The sequence below is a fragment of the Sus scrofa genome, chromosome 5 (genome assembly GCF_000003025.6).
Source record: "Sus scrofa isolate TJ Tabasco breed Duroc chromosome 5, Sscrofa11.1, whole genome shotgun sequence".
Classification (NCBI taxonomy): Eukaryota; Metazoa; Chordata; class Mammalia; order Artiodactyla; family Suidae; genus Sus; species Sus scrofa.
Genome location: NC_010447.5, coordinates 34534613 through 34549129, shown reverse-complemented (window position 1 = coordinate 34549129; position 14517 = coordinate 34534613). Strand labels below are relative to the sequence as shown.

Here is a 14517-nt window from a genome sequence, read left to right as displayed (position 1 = left end):
AATCTGGCCCTTTAGTGCACAGGGCGACAAAGTCCCCTGACCAGCAGTTCCAGAATGTCCCATTTTCATATATTGCATCCATGCACACCTCCTAAAAATGAGGTACAGCAGGGCAAACATTTTCCAAAATAGATGTCATATATATAATATATACACATTCGTACATACATACCTTTATTCATGTGATGTCCAAAAATTTAAAAAAAATGTACACATTTATTACAAAATCGTAACAAAGACTGGACAGTGTTTTGCTCATTCTGGAAAGATGAAGCTCAGTAATAACACAACCCTGGAAACCAACCAGAGGTTGTGGCAATATCTTTCTTCTAAACAGTCAGATACTCTTGCGTTAAGCTTGGCGAAACTGCCTTTCAAAAACAGAAGGGGAAGTAAAATGAAGGAAGCAGACCTTGCTCATCTTTCCAAATGAAATACGAGAAGGATCTTCACATAAAAATGCACAAACATTTGTTATTTTATTACCAATAGTGCTACAATGAACAATGCAAATTTTGTGGTCTAATTTTGTTGAGTCTCTTGTGGGTTTTCTTTTTTACATTTTCAAAACTAAATGGTAAACTTCTGTCAGTGTACTTGCTTGTTTTTACAGACCCAAGTCTGTTTGCTGGCAAAAAAAGAAAATAAATGAAAAAATTCAGACCCTGCTCGAACTAGAGAAAAACAAATGACAAATTTAGTTGTTGGGCAGCACATAATTAGTAAGGCAGGACCTCAAATGGTGACCCTTTGCGTAAGCCAATTGCCAGATCCTCAAGGAATTAAAACCAGGGTGCCTGAGCCACATCAGTTCTGCAGTTATGTTGAGTATTGTGCTGAGACAGCCATACCCCAAGAAAAGGGAAGTCTTTTTTTTTAGAAGGCTTGCTGAGCAGGGTTGTAGTTGAAGGTGGATGGCAGGTGAGGCCGTTCTTCTAATTTGTCATATTCCAGATGGAACTCCTATAAAACCAAATTTAAAAATTTAGATGATTTCCTCTCCCTCTGATCTCAGATTTTTGTCAAAATATATTTTATTATTTATGAACAAATAAAATATCTACATGTCTGAGAATGAACAGAGATATACCAACTCTTTTTCTAAGTAAAATACAGCTTGGAAAAGAAAAATAATGTGCTGTATAGTTTCTATCTGGCAAGTACAAAAATGTAGACTTTGTGTATAAACATCATAGACTAGTCATGAACATCTATGACACTGAAACTCTGCATTTTTTTGGCTCAAAAATAAAATCTGAAGGGACCACTGCTGTATCACTAATAAAAAGCATTGGAAGTTATCTTAAAACTACCTTCAATGAAATATAAACTTAAAAATTTACTTTTTTCCATGAAAAAAATTTAGGAATAAAGGATTTTCCAATTTATCTTATTGCATGTCCTAAAAAATAAATAAATAAATAAAAATTAAAAAAAATAAATAAAAAAAAGAAAAAGCAAACATTAATGTTGTCCTAAACTCATTGTCTGGGGAAAACAATGAACTGAAAACTCACATGTCTCTCGACTTCCGATTTCACAAACCTAAAACCTTGAAAAGCTTTAACAGTCACCCCAAACTAGACAGTGGTTTTGTAGATTTGAAGATGAACTACACAGCTTTTTTAAATTAAATTTTCAAAACACTACATAAGTTTTAAAATTTAAGAATGGTGAAGTAATTTTTTCTTGATACTTTCCCAAGATCAAGAGATGCAGAATATGACTTTTTTGTATATTAAAAAAACCAAAAAACATACCTTTGTAAATCCCAAAAGCTAGAGGTTCTAAAATTATTGATTCTACAAACTGAATTCAAGTAGCACAAACTATCTTAGTTAATCTCATTTAAAACATGAACCTTAGCATGTGCTATGTATTAAAGCCAACAAGTAAGGTTAGCATCACAACTTAGCATATTTTATCTGTCTTACTTAAAATCCCATAATAGACTTTCCATTATTAAGTTCAGTGGCAATTTTATTATTAAATTAAAATGAAAACATAGGTCATCGTGATTAAATTTTGAGATATAAAACCAAGTATTTAAAATTTAAGGATATTAACAATTAAAGAAATAGCAGGTATAATTTATCAAAGCCTAATATGTGTCAAAACTAGAGACACAGCTAATTTTAGTCTCATCTTTGTAACTCTGTAAAGTCGATGTCATTATCTTCATTTTGCATCAGAGGAAAATTAGTAACTTGCCCAAGTCATACAATAAGTGGCAGGTCTATGATTAGGATCAGACCTCTGTGATAGCCATTTTTTCTACTATAACATACTCTTTTTTAAAGAATACTTTTAAAATTACACCCCTATCCAGAAATGTTAAAAAAATTTAGTCCAAATGTTTATAAAGACACGCTGTGATGACTTTCAAAAGGTTCACTTTTTTAGTGTTAACTAAAGAAGTTATCTGCTTGTCAGTAAAACTAGCAAACACTAGAATCACCATCATAATCGTTAGCTTCCCTAATTAGCCTAAATTAGCCTCCCTAATGCAATGTATAGGCAACACTTTCTTCCTACCCCTGCTAGGATTTAAAAGAATTTTACTGCCTGGCTGAATGAAACTGAATACCCAAATTAGTAGACAAAATATCTTCTTTTTGTATCATTCTTTTGGAAATAAAAAACTGGCATTTCAGGTCCAAAATATGTGTAATTACTTATAAGTAATATGATAAATATGTGTAATAAGATAAACTGGACATGCAATAAGATAAATATGTGTAATTACTTATAACTAATAAGTCTACTTATAACTGACAAATCAAACATCCCACTAAGTTATATAAATTAAAATTCTGTTCAATTGTCCTGTCCTCATTGTTGTGCACTGGTGAACTACACTGTATCATTAGAATTTAAACTAGAGTAACTTCATCAGTGTACACATTTCCCCCACTACATATTAAAAAAAATTAGTTTAAACTGAAAGAACATAAATATTTTAACATAATTCAGAAAATCTTAAAGATCTGGTATGTCAGAAATTCCTAAGTTAAAAAGGTCAATTTTTGTCTCCCATTTATAAGATCTTTTGTTTGTTTTCTATGTATTTTTATTCTTCTAAAAGACATAAAGCCTACACTCTCTTTGTTCCCTAACTTTGACTACTGATTGATAGTATCTTTTTTTACATGTGTATATGTACACACAAAACACACACACCTTTATATAATCTGTGGAGGGGACAAGAAGTTTGTTTTGTATATCACTACCTACTGCCTAGAATACTGAGCTGCCAGGCCCCCAGTAGGTATGTAATTAATGGCAGATGAATCAACAAACACAAGTTTTCTTCATTTGTTTTAGTAATAGAACACTTATATTTTAAATATTCAAAGATTGGGAATTAAAAGTTCTATGCATGTATTTGTTTTAATGGAAAAAATATTTTTAGATTATACTTTTGTAGTTTAAAAAGCTAGAAAGCATTCTAGGTACTAAAGATCACATTTATAAGCAAGTTGTGAAATGATAAAGAATCCCAAGCATTAAAAATTCTATTCAGTGTTGGACCTACAAGGTGAAATCAGACTGAAGGAATTCTGAAACATTTTAAGTCTTTAGTCTGAGAAAGCTATTAATAATAGGGGAAACTCTCTCACCTAAAAATTTTCTGTGGATGAAATTACTTAAATTTTACTCACTGAGATTATATATACTATAAAATGTTTTAAATTAATGGGATATTGAATAATTCTTGCTAAATTACAAAGGACAGACTACAAAGTCTGCTGACAAATCAAGATTATCTAAAAGTTAAGAATATGCAAATATGGTGTCAAAATTTTTCTGACATTATTGAAATATAGAAAATTCTTTAAATAATGGGCTGAATCCTAGAACTCACAGAATTTTCAGGGATAAGAAATACTTCAATTTAAATAATCCAATACCTTAATAAATGTAGTTCTTCAATTCTCAGAAAATATTAAGTGATTTGCAAAAGAAAAAGAATCTCATAAAAGATTATGACTAAAGACATGATTATGGTCTAAATCAGGTCAATACTCTTCAATGATACCATCACATCAAGCTATTACTTATAATACTAATTCATATGAAGGCTTCTTATGAGTTGAAGCTGTTTAATGAATATTTTTTACCTGTGAATAATAAACTATACCCACTTAACAGATGGGGACTTTGACTTGGGACATGGCATCATGGCACCTCAAAGGATTTTTCTGTTAATAAATATACTATGGAAATAAATTTTTTTTTCCTTTTTTTTTAAGGGCTGCACTCACAGCGTATGGAGGTTCCCACGCTAGGGGTCGAATCAGAGCTTGTAGCCACTGGCCTATGCCACAGCCACAGCAACACTGGATCCGAGCCACGTCTGTGACCTACACCACAGCTCATGGCAACGCGAGATCCTTAACCCACTGAGTGTGAGGCCAGGGATTGAACCTGCATCTTCATGGATGCTGGTCAGAGTCATTTCTGCTGAGCTAGGATGTGAACTCCTGGAAATAAATTTAATTCCTAATCCAATTTATGGAAAAACACTGAAAATATCCTCAAAAAAAAAAAGAAACCAAAAAAACTAAAAACCCAGAAGCTTGTCTAAGAGTTTATTCTGTGAATATAGTACAACTTAGAAAGTTTTAAGTCCATGAATTTGTTTTTTAGTATAATCAAAAGAAGTGAGCTACATATTAATACTTGATAGAAGCCAGTATTTCTGCTTACTTTCATCACTATGAAAATAATTTTGTTGACGAGCATCAGGGTGAGTGGACAGAATATTACCTTAAGAGAAATTTCTTGAAAATAGTTTAATATTTATATTTCTCAATTTTTTTTTCCAACTTCACAGCTAAAAATTTTAAAGGTAAAAGTTAAGATAAAATTTCAACTATATATAGGAGAAATCAAACTGGGTAAAATTATTATTATTATTTTTTGTCTTTTTGCTATTTCTTTGGGCCACTTCTGCGGCATATGGAGGTTCCCAGGCTAGGGGTCTAATCGGAGCTGTAGCCACCGGCCTACACCAGAGCCACAGCAACGCGGGATCCGAGCCGAGTCTGCAACCTACACCACAGCTCACGGCAACGCTGGATCGTTAACCCACTGAGCAAGGGCAGGGATCGAACCCGCAACCTCATGGTTCCTAGTCGGATTCGTTAACCACTGCGCCACGACGGCAACTCCCTAAAATTATTTTATATACACACCCATATATACGTACAAATACTTTTCTTTAAAGAGACATTTACCTGACTGAGGAGTTGCTTTTGTTGGAAATTAATTAAGTCTTTTTAATGTTCAAGTTCTTTCTGAATATTTTGTTTGTTTTTTTGTTTCTTAGGGCCACACCTACAGTGTATGGAATTTCCCAGGCTAGGGGTTGAATCGGAGCTGTAGCTGCTGGCTTACAGCATAGCTCACAGCAATGCCAGATCACTGAGCGAGACAAGGGATCGAACCCGCATCCTCATGGATACTAGCCGGGTTCGTTACCGCTGAGCCACAATGGGGACTCGTCTTTCTGAATATTTAACTTTACAGGGAGAACTCGGTTTTAGAAAACTGATTTTCTTTTCACATAAGTTGATTTCTTCAGATATATCCAACTAAAATTATGTATCTATTGCAAACATCCATTTCTTTTTGCACATATTTTAAAATAATTTGTAAATGATATTGAGCAAAAAGCTTCAACTGAACAGAAAAAAAACTTCAGTTATGTACTACTAGAATTTTTCCCCTCCAAATCTACTCTTTCTTTCTTGTAGAACAAGCTAAGAGGTACTCAAACTATGGCTCCATACAAAGACCAGCTTCATCACTGGCATCACTTGGGAACTTGTTAGAAATGCAAATCCTCAGGTCCCATTCACAGACTCACTGAACCAGAAACAGTGGAAGCACAGCCCAGCAATCTGTTTTAACAAGGCCTCCAGGTAATTCTGATGCAAGTTAAAGTTTGAGAACCACTCATTAACCTAACAACAATCAGTTACTACTACAACTATTCTCCTGTATCAAATACCCAGTATATGCCAAGCACTGTACTCAGTGTATATGTGTGTGTGTAATTTTAATCTTCATGATAATCTAGAGGCAAAAATCCATTTTGATTTAAAAGATAAGGAAGTAGGCATGGAAAGGAAACTTTCAGAAGGTCAAAGTATAAACAGCAGAAACAGGGATTAAAATTCAAGCCCTGGAGCTTTCAAATTCACTATTTTATAAAGAACAGGTAACATACATATACTGTATACTATTTGGAATTAATGTACTTATTTCTATTCAACCAAAAGTTTAGGTCATAAATCTATCTTTCGAAATCAAGACATACATATTAATTAGAATTGTTAAAACAGCTGAAATGCAGGGTATAATATAGACCTGGTCTGAGAAGTAATGATATTTACCATTGAGAACTACCCAAAAATAATAATGATAAAAAAGACAAAAAAAAAAAAAAAAAAAAAAAAAAGGGGAGTTCCCATCATGGTGCAGTGGAAACAAATCTAACTAGGAACCATGAGGTTCTGGGTTTGATTCCTGGTCTCACTTAGTGGGTTAAGGATCCGGTGTTGCCGTGAGCTGCAGATGCAACTCGGATCCTGAATTGCTGTGGCTGTGGTGTAGGCCGGCAGCTACAGTTCTGATTCAACCCCTAGCCTGGGAACCTCCATATATCGTGGGTTAAAAAGACAAACAAAATCTAACCTTTTTTATGTGTCTTCTTTTGGGTTTTTTGGTTGGGCCCATCTATTTCTTTTTCATGTTTTATATGAAGTTCTTGTTATGAAAAATTTTGTAATAATTATCTGGTAAGCATTTTACACTGTCTTTTAAAAATGTTTTACCCTGAGTTTAGTAAAGCTGATTCAAAATTTAAAAAACCCAAAATACCCAAACCAACAACTAAAATTATCCCATGAACTGTTAAGAAATAATTTTCCATTTTAAATTATTTAAAATAAACAAACTAACTCTTTAGTTTTTAATCCTAAGATTCATCAATGGAAAAAGATTTCAGAGTAATCCTGGAGTTATGAAATCAGATAATGTGTGTTATATTTCCTACTAGGTTGACTATTTACATATATAAGGAATTAACACAAATGTGTAATACTCTCTAACAGTGATGAAAATTGTGCACATGGGACAGTTAGAAAGGTATTTTTTCTGAAGAAAAGTTGCAAACCAAAACAACTTTTTCTACTCGTTCCCTAAATATTTAGCTTACTAGTGAAAGGAACAATCATGTTAATGCTTATAATTTCCTTTCATTTTATCACTTGCAAATAAAAGATCAAGCATCTTTCATGCAGTGAGTGCAAGTTTAAAAAGCCTACTTCTATTTATATACAGGTTTTAGGAAAAGCTCATATTTGCTTAAAGTAATAATATAAGAATACATGACTGGGATTGCAAGAGGGTATCTTTATTTTACAACTGAGTAGACACAAAAATATTTCAAATGTTACCAAGGCTTGTGAAAAATTACAAAATTTCTTACCAAATTCAATCATTTTCCTAACTACAGGTGAAATGAACTATTTCCAGATACTTTTCTAGAGTTCAAGCCAAAGAGATGGAGACAAAAGACTCAGTAAATATCCAGCACATTATTGGAATGGATGAATCGGTACATAAAACAGATAAGAGTACACTTGCTTTTAAAAATCTAGATTTATACATTTACACATTTGCACATGGAAAAAAATATACCTTAGCTACTTTCCTCCAGTTAAGACAGTCAAAGAAGTAATATGTTCCCCTCTCATATGTATTGGTTTTCATTGTTGGCTCCATGCCTGGTGCCCTGGTAATCCATACTCGTTCTTCTTTGTGGTATCTCCAATCACGGTTAAAACTTTAATTTTTAAGAGAAAAAGACAATTAATTTTTTCCTGTGGCTCACATCATTTTCTACAAGTTTGTAAAACATTTTTCATAAAATAATCACACCTGAAATACATAAATATTGATGCTTCTTTACCCTTGTTTTTACTAAGTACAACCCTAGTAAAAATAGGAAAACACTTTTCCTCATTTGTCCAAAACCACACTCTTTTAAGTAACACACACATCATTATTTAACTGAAGAAATTTTTTATGCAAACAAAATGAGATCTTAGAAGCTCTATGAGCAATGTAATAAAAACTTTGGCAGACCAAATAAAGATACACTGTGTTCTAGAAACTTCACTTGGTTCTTGTTCTTAATATTCAATAGAAATTGAGACAGCTATTAAAGCAATCGAAAACCCCAACCACTATTTGTATTATCTTTTAAGAAACTAAATACAAAGCCTATTTGAATTACTTAAATTCACAGAAAATTTGTAACTATGTTGAAAATAAAAAAATCCATTTTGAAAATTCTTTTTTTTTTTTTTTTTTTTGTCTTTTTAGGGCCGCACCCATGGCATTTGGAGGTTCCCAGGCTAGAGGTCAAATCAGAGCTGTAGCTGCCAGCCTATGCCACAGCCACAGCAATGCAGGATCCGAGCCACATCTGAGACCTACACCACAGCTCATGGCAATGCCAGATCCTTAACCCACTAAGCAAGGCCAGGGATCGAACCTGAGTCCTCACGGATGCTAGTCAGATTCGTTTCTGCTTAGCCACGACAGGAACTCCACTTTGAAAATTCGTATTACTTTTTTATTTACACACACAAAAAGATCTCTGGTAGAACAAACCTCCATGTAAACATATACTTTCTAATCAATATTAAGGGTTTTTTAAGATCTATGTTTTATATATGTTTATATATTTTTAGACATAAATAAGATATGAGACAGAACTGCCAGTGATGGATGGATGAATGACTGATGAATTTATTTACTTACAAATAAATTAAAATGAACAGGTTAACAATTGCTATCTTACAAAAAATGAGGTAAAACATGGAAAAAAAAACCCAAATTCTCAATTGAGAAATGAAAAACAATTTATTATCAACACAGTGAATTTTACATTTTAAAATATCTGATCCAAGACCACTTATAGAAATACTATTTGGAGTATTATAAAATACTTAAACCTATTAAATGGTCTCCTAATCATATCTTAAGTTTTTAGTAACAATTCACTCAAAGGCTAAACATAATAGTGTATTGGTAACAAAATGTTACCAACTGGACATATAAGAAATGACACACTTAATTTTTATTTTTTAGAGCATCAGGTAAAAACAGAAATGCTCAGAAAAAGTATTCAATGGACCAGTTTCTTAATACTAATTTACTTAAGTTGGCCAATAGGCTTTTTTTTTTTGTTTTGGCAGCACACACAGCATGTGGAAGTTCCTGGGGCAGGGATCAAACCCGTGCCACAGCAGTGACTGGAGCCACTGTAGTGATAACACCGGATCCTTAACCTGCTGTGCCACAAGAGAAGCGTCGAGTTGGCTAATAGGCTTCTGAAAATGAATGTGGACTTCATCAATACTTCAAAACTCATAAGATATATGCACAGTGCCTTGCCCATGTAATAATAAATATTTATTAAATGATGAAATTTGTTGTCATTAACACATGGTTCCCACAAGGAGTAAGATGAGCCACAGTTACGAACCCATATCTTATACTTCATATATTTATTAAAAATTAGATTCACCAAATTCACGAATCAAGTTGATTCTGCCTTCTTACAAACTTAGGGTTATTTAAGTTTGAAATTCTTTTTATGTATAAAGTGGTAATATAATGTTACCACTTATATGAAGAATGGTAATAGAAGGTTTCAGTCTAACTTAATATTACTAAATGTAAAAATAAATTTCTTAATGAAGGAATATTTCCACTTTACGAACAAAAGACAAAAACTAAAGCCATCATCATTTTAAAATAGAAGCTTTTGGAATAAGCAAGATCCACTAAATACAAAAGTTTTTAAAAAATACTTTGAACATACAGCTCTACTGCAGCTAAAAGTTGTAATACGTCTCCTCCATTCATGTAATAGAGATAGAAGAGAAGATCTTCTCCGTATCGACCGAGTTTTATTGCCGCCAGCTGGAAAAGAGAAATAAATTATTCTGAAAGGTAAAACAAGTTTGACAATCCCAACATATAATTGCTTTCACTAAAGTAAAAACAGAAAGCGAAAACAAAATCACCTCTTTGTAGTTGATAACTGTTATTACATTATTATAGAGGTAGTATATAATTCTAAAGGGGCGTTTCACTACTTAAATGATTAAAGTCATTTAACAATATTTCTGGTATATCTATTTTATAATATTAATGGGGAAAAAGTTAAATAAAAATTTTTAAACAAGATCTAACACTTGACTATTTTATTCTTTATTAACACTCAATGTGGCAATTAATAGTGAAACTGTGCTCAGAGATGCAGGGCTTACACTCAAGTTCTAGTTTTATTACTTATTAGTATGACCATGTCCAAGTTGTTTAATGTCTCTGAACTTTCGATTATAAAATGTAGTCAATGGTACCTATATGGATTACTAAAACTGTAAATGAAATTAAATAAGTGACAGGTGAATGCATGGTGTGGAGCTCCTGATAAAGAGAAGACATACGTATTATTAACTGAACCTACATCTCATAGTGATCCACAAAGCCAGTTGGTTAAGTATCTTTTAGCAAGTCACAGATATGTACAAAAATCACAAAAAGATAGTTCTTTGTTTTGTTTAACTGGATGACTAAAAGATGACTGCTTTATATGTCCCTCCACAAAGAAGAAACATAACTGATATCAAACACGTTCAATAGTCTCAAATTCTCATGTTAAGATAAATCTTTATTAAAAACTCACCAAACTGAAAACATTTTACCTCTTTACCTAATCCTGTATCTAAATGTTTATTTAACTGTTGTTACATATTCTCTGAATGTTATTTTTCTCTCCATTCATATTATTCCCATTCAGGCAGCAGTCTTGCATGTGACAAATTCTCCTAAATTATTATTTCTTAAATTGGCATAAGAAAAGGTTCTGGAACCTTTAGGTAACTGGAGCAAAAAAAAAAAAAAAAAAAAAAAAAAGAGAGTGCTACAGTGGAGGTGGCAGCAAATCACACAATCCACAGACAGAAAAAAACTAGCTCTATCTCACACTTCTTGTCTTCCAACTACTCAAGTATTAAAAGACATACTAAGAAATATGTGTATCTCTTTACTTGCCTGTCCACAACATTCATCTGACTACACAACTGCATGGTACAGATGCAGGACACTGTCATTTATTTATATATATATTTATATTACACATATTTGTACACATATGTATAATACAAATATATAATATTTAAAAAATTACATCCTTTCACATGATCAAAATCTAGATAGCACTTTTAACAGAAATGAATTCTTAGTACTTTTTCCTTAAAGCAAAAAGTATTATTTTCCTAGGGAGGGAAAAAGAAAGAAAGAAAGAAAGAAAGAAAGAGATTAAAGCTGCAATCCAGTAATAGCTGCTTTGTAACTAGAAACTTAGGTAATTAAAAAATAGAAAAAAATTATAGAAAAAAGTCAAAGGTTGTAGTTTTAAAATATATATACTTTTTTCATTAAAAACACTGTATCTGTAATATTTGTACAGAAAAATCTTACTGATATGTGCCATAAAATGAGACCAGAAGGAAATCGGTCACATTTTCCAAGTTAGTTTATTCCTATCAACTGTTGTTATGGTCGTAATCTGTTATTAACAACTATAAGAAAGACTTTACTGGAGTTCCCGTCATGGCTCAGTGGTTAATGAATCCAACTTGCCATGAGCTGTGGTGTGGGTCGCAGACGCGGCTCGGATCCCGCATTGCTGTGGCTCTGGCGTAGGCCAGTGGCTACAGCTCCAATTCGACCCCTAGCCTGGGAACCTCCATGTGCCACAGGAGCGGCCCCAGAAATGGCAAAAAGACGGGAAAAAAAAAAAAAAAAGAAGACTTTACTGGTTCTAACATCACTTCTAAAATATTTTAGAAATATAACCCAGACCTCATCAAAACACAGGATTATAAACAAAAAAAGAAATAAAATTGTCATATGTAATGGAATGGACATACAAAAGCATACCCTGAGGCTCTGCTAATTATTTCAAAAATACTATGCTGTCTAAACTGAAAAACAACATCTGAAAATAGACAAATTCATGCTGACCGAGTAGAATAATGAACTATACTCACCTTATCCCTAATGTGAATGTTCGTTAAGTATTCAGATGGAACATGGAAGTCTGGATAATAAAATGAAAAAAGCCTTATTAACTGATTCTCAGTTACAAATACATTTTTAAAAGGTATGAACAAATAGATTTTCCTACCTATGTCTTGAGGTCGACAAGGTGAAGATGCCCAGGGTGATGCAAATTTGGGGTAGAGATTTCTGAATAAGGGGAAAAAAAAACCATTCTGAAGTCCAAAGTAGAAAAAAAGATATCTAATTTTATTTCAGGAAATCAGGAAAAATAATGACTTCAAATGTAAAATGTGCATATTTTAAACTTCTAATTTTTTTTTGTTTTTACTATGACTTACATAGCAGAAAATTGAAATAAGGCCCCCCCCCCCAATTACCTCAACTCAGAATGCTTTAAATTCATTAACACCATGCCCTCAAGTAAAATTACTTTCTTATTTATATGGCCAGGAAAAAAGAAAACAGTAATTATTAAAAACAAAAGTTCAAAATCAGCAAATATTTACTATTATATTTCTGGCACTGTTCTAGGTGCTTATACATCAGCAAACACAACAAAGATCACTGATAACATGAAACTTTCTGGTTGAGGATGGTGGATTGGGAAGGAGGCAGTCAAAAACAATTTACATAATATATAAATAATATTCCATGTTAGTGGTGGGGTAGGGAGGGAAGATTATTTGCATAATTAAATAGGGTAGTCAGGATAGGTCTCATTTAGAAGGTCATGTGTGACCAAAGATCTGAAGGATATGAGGGAGATAACTATTAGTTACTTGGCAGAAGATAACTCTAGTCAGAGGGAACTGCTAAAGCAATCAATGCAGTTATGACTGACATGTATGAGGTATAGAGCAGGAAGGCCACTGAAGATGGAACAGGGTGAAAAAAGGGACAAGCTGTTGAGGTATAGGTAGAAGAGACACAGATCATCCCTGTAGAGATTAGGAGGCCTATAAAGATTTGGGGGTTTTAATCATAATAAAACAACAAACCCTTACTAAGTATTGGGCAGAGAATTAACTTATTCAAAAAGGACTGTCTTCAGAGTTCCCGTTGTGGCACAGTGGAAATGAATCCAACTGGGAACCATGGGGTTTCAGGTTCAATCCCTGGCCTCCATCAGTAGGTTAAGGATCCAGTGTTGCTGTGAGCTGTGGTGTAGGTTGCAGACATAGCTAGGATCTGGCGTTGCTGTAGCTGTTGCATAGGCTGGCGGCTACAGCTCCAATTAGACCCCTATCCTGGCAATCTCCATATGCCACATGTGTGGCCCTAAAAAGACAAAAACAACCAACCAACCAAACAAACAAAAAGACTGTCTTGGCTGCCATGTGAACCAAAGATTATAAAGGGCAAGGAGAGACTCCAGACAAAAAAAGATGGTGATTTAAACCAGGGTGGGAGCAGTCAAAAGCAGCAAAAAACAATGCAGCAATGATGATTATACTATGCCAAACATTACGGATTGGTTAGAGAAGATTAGCTGCCAGAGTGACTGCTGAACTAGTAACAGAGGTCATTTGATGACTTTGAAGAAAGCAGTTTTAATTGATGAGGGCAAAATCCTAACTGAAATGGGTTTAACAGAGAATAGGACAAATAGGATACAAAGATGGCTCTTTTGAAGAGTTTTGCTTCAGAGGAGAATAAATGGGGGAGTGATAACTTGTAGAATAAGCTGAATCAAGAGAAGATATTTGTTAACATAGTAACAGCGTATTTGTATGCTGATGGAAATAATTCAACAAAATGCAAACAATTACTAGATTCTTTGAGTTTTCAAGAGAGGTTTTAAGTAGAAAGCATGGCTACAACAGGGTGGAAGACAAGAGTAAGGTGGGTGCAGATGATTTGTAGGCAACTGATTTTGAGGCAGGACAATACTGACACTCTTCTGATTGTTTCCATCTTTCTTTCTTAGTAAAGTAGAAATAAAAAGCAAAGTCACTCACTACCTGGCAAGTAAGCACAGGGGGAAAAGCACTCAGGGTTTGAAGAGGCAAGTGTAAAACAGCTGCACGGGAGAACAAAAGAATGAATGGACTAGGCATGCCAGTCCATTGATTATGGTTGGCAGAATTAAGGGCCCATTCTTGGGGTTCCCAGATATGAATGTGAAATGAGACCAAGCAGTGAAGTTGTGAATTTTTCTCTAACCAGGCTCAGTAGCACAGGCTAAGGATGGAATCAGCAGATACATAACCGAGTTGAAGTTTTTGCCATGCAGGTATGACAAAGCAAGAGGGGACAGAGCAGTCAGGGATTTATATAAATGAGAAATTATGACTGACCACAGAAGTTAACTGGAGAAGGAAGTGAGTTGGTCAAAGGGAACGAGACATAAGAATGCTGAGG

General features: G+C 33.7%; 1 protein-coding gene across 1 annotated transcript in view; it reads right to left on the bottom strand.

Moving 5' to 3' along the window:
• The window catches only part of CNOT2 (CCR4-NOT transcription complex subunit 2), a gene marked incomplete at its 5' end in the record, with an annotated part of 78058 nt that continues 63702 nt past the window's right edge, over window positions 162–14517 (bottom strand). Inside the window, 5 exon segments of the mRNA NM_001243417.1 lie at window positions 162–963; window positions 7711–7855; window positions 9905–10005; window positions 12144–12193; window positions 12281–12342. Coding sequence (NP_001230346.1) covers window positions 877–963; window positions 7711–7855; window positions 9905–10005; window positions 12144–12193; window positions 12281–12342 — 445 coding nt within the window. The 3' untranslated portion in view covers window positions 162–876.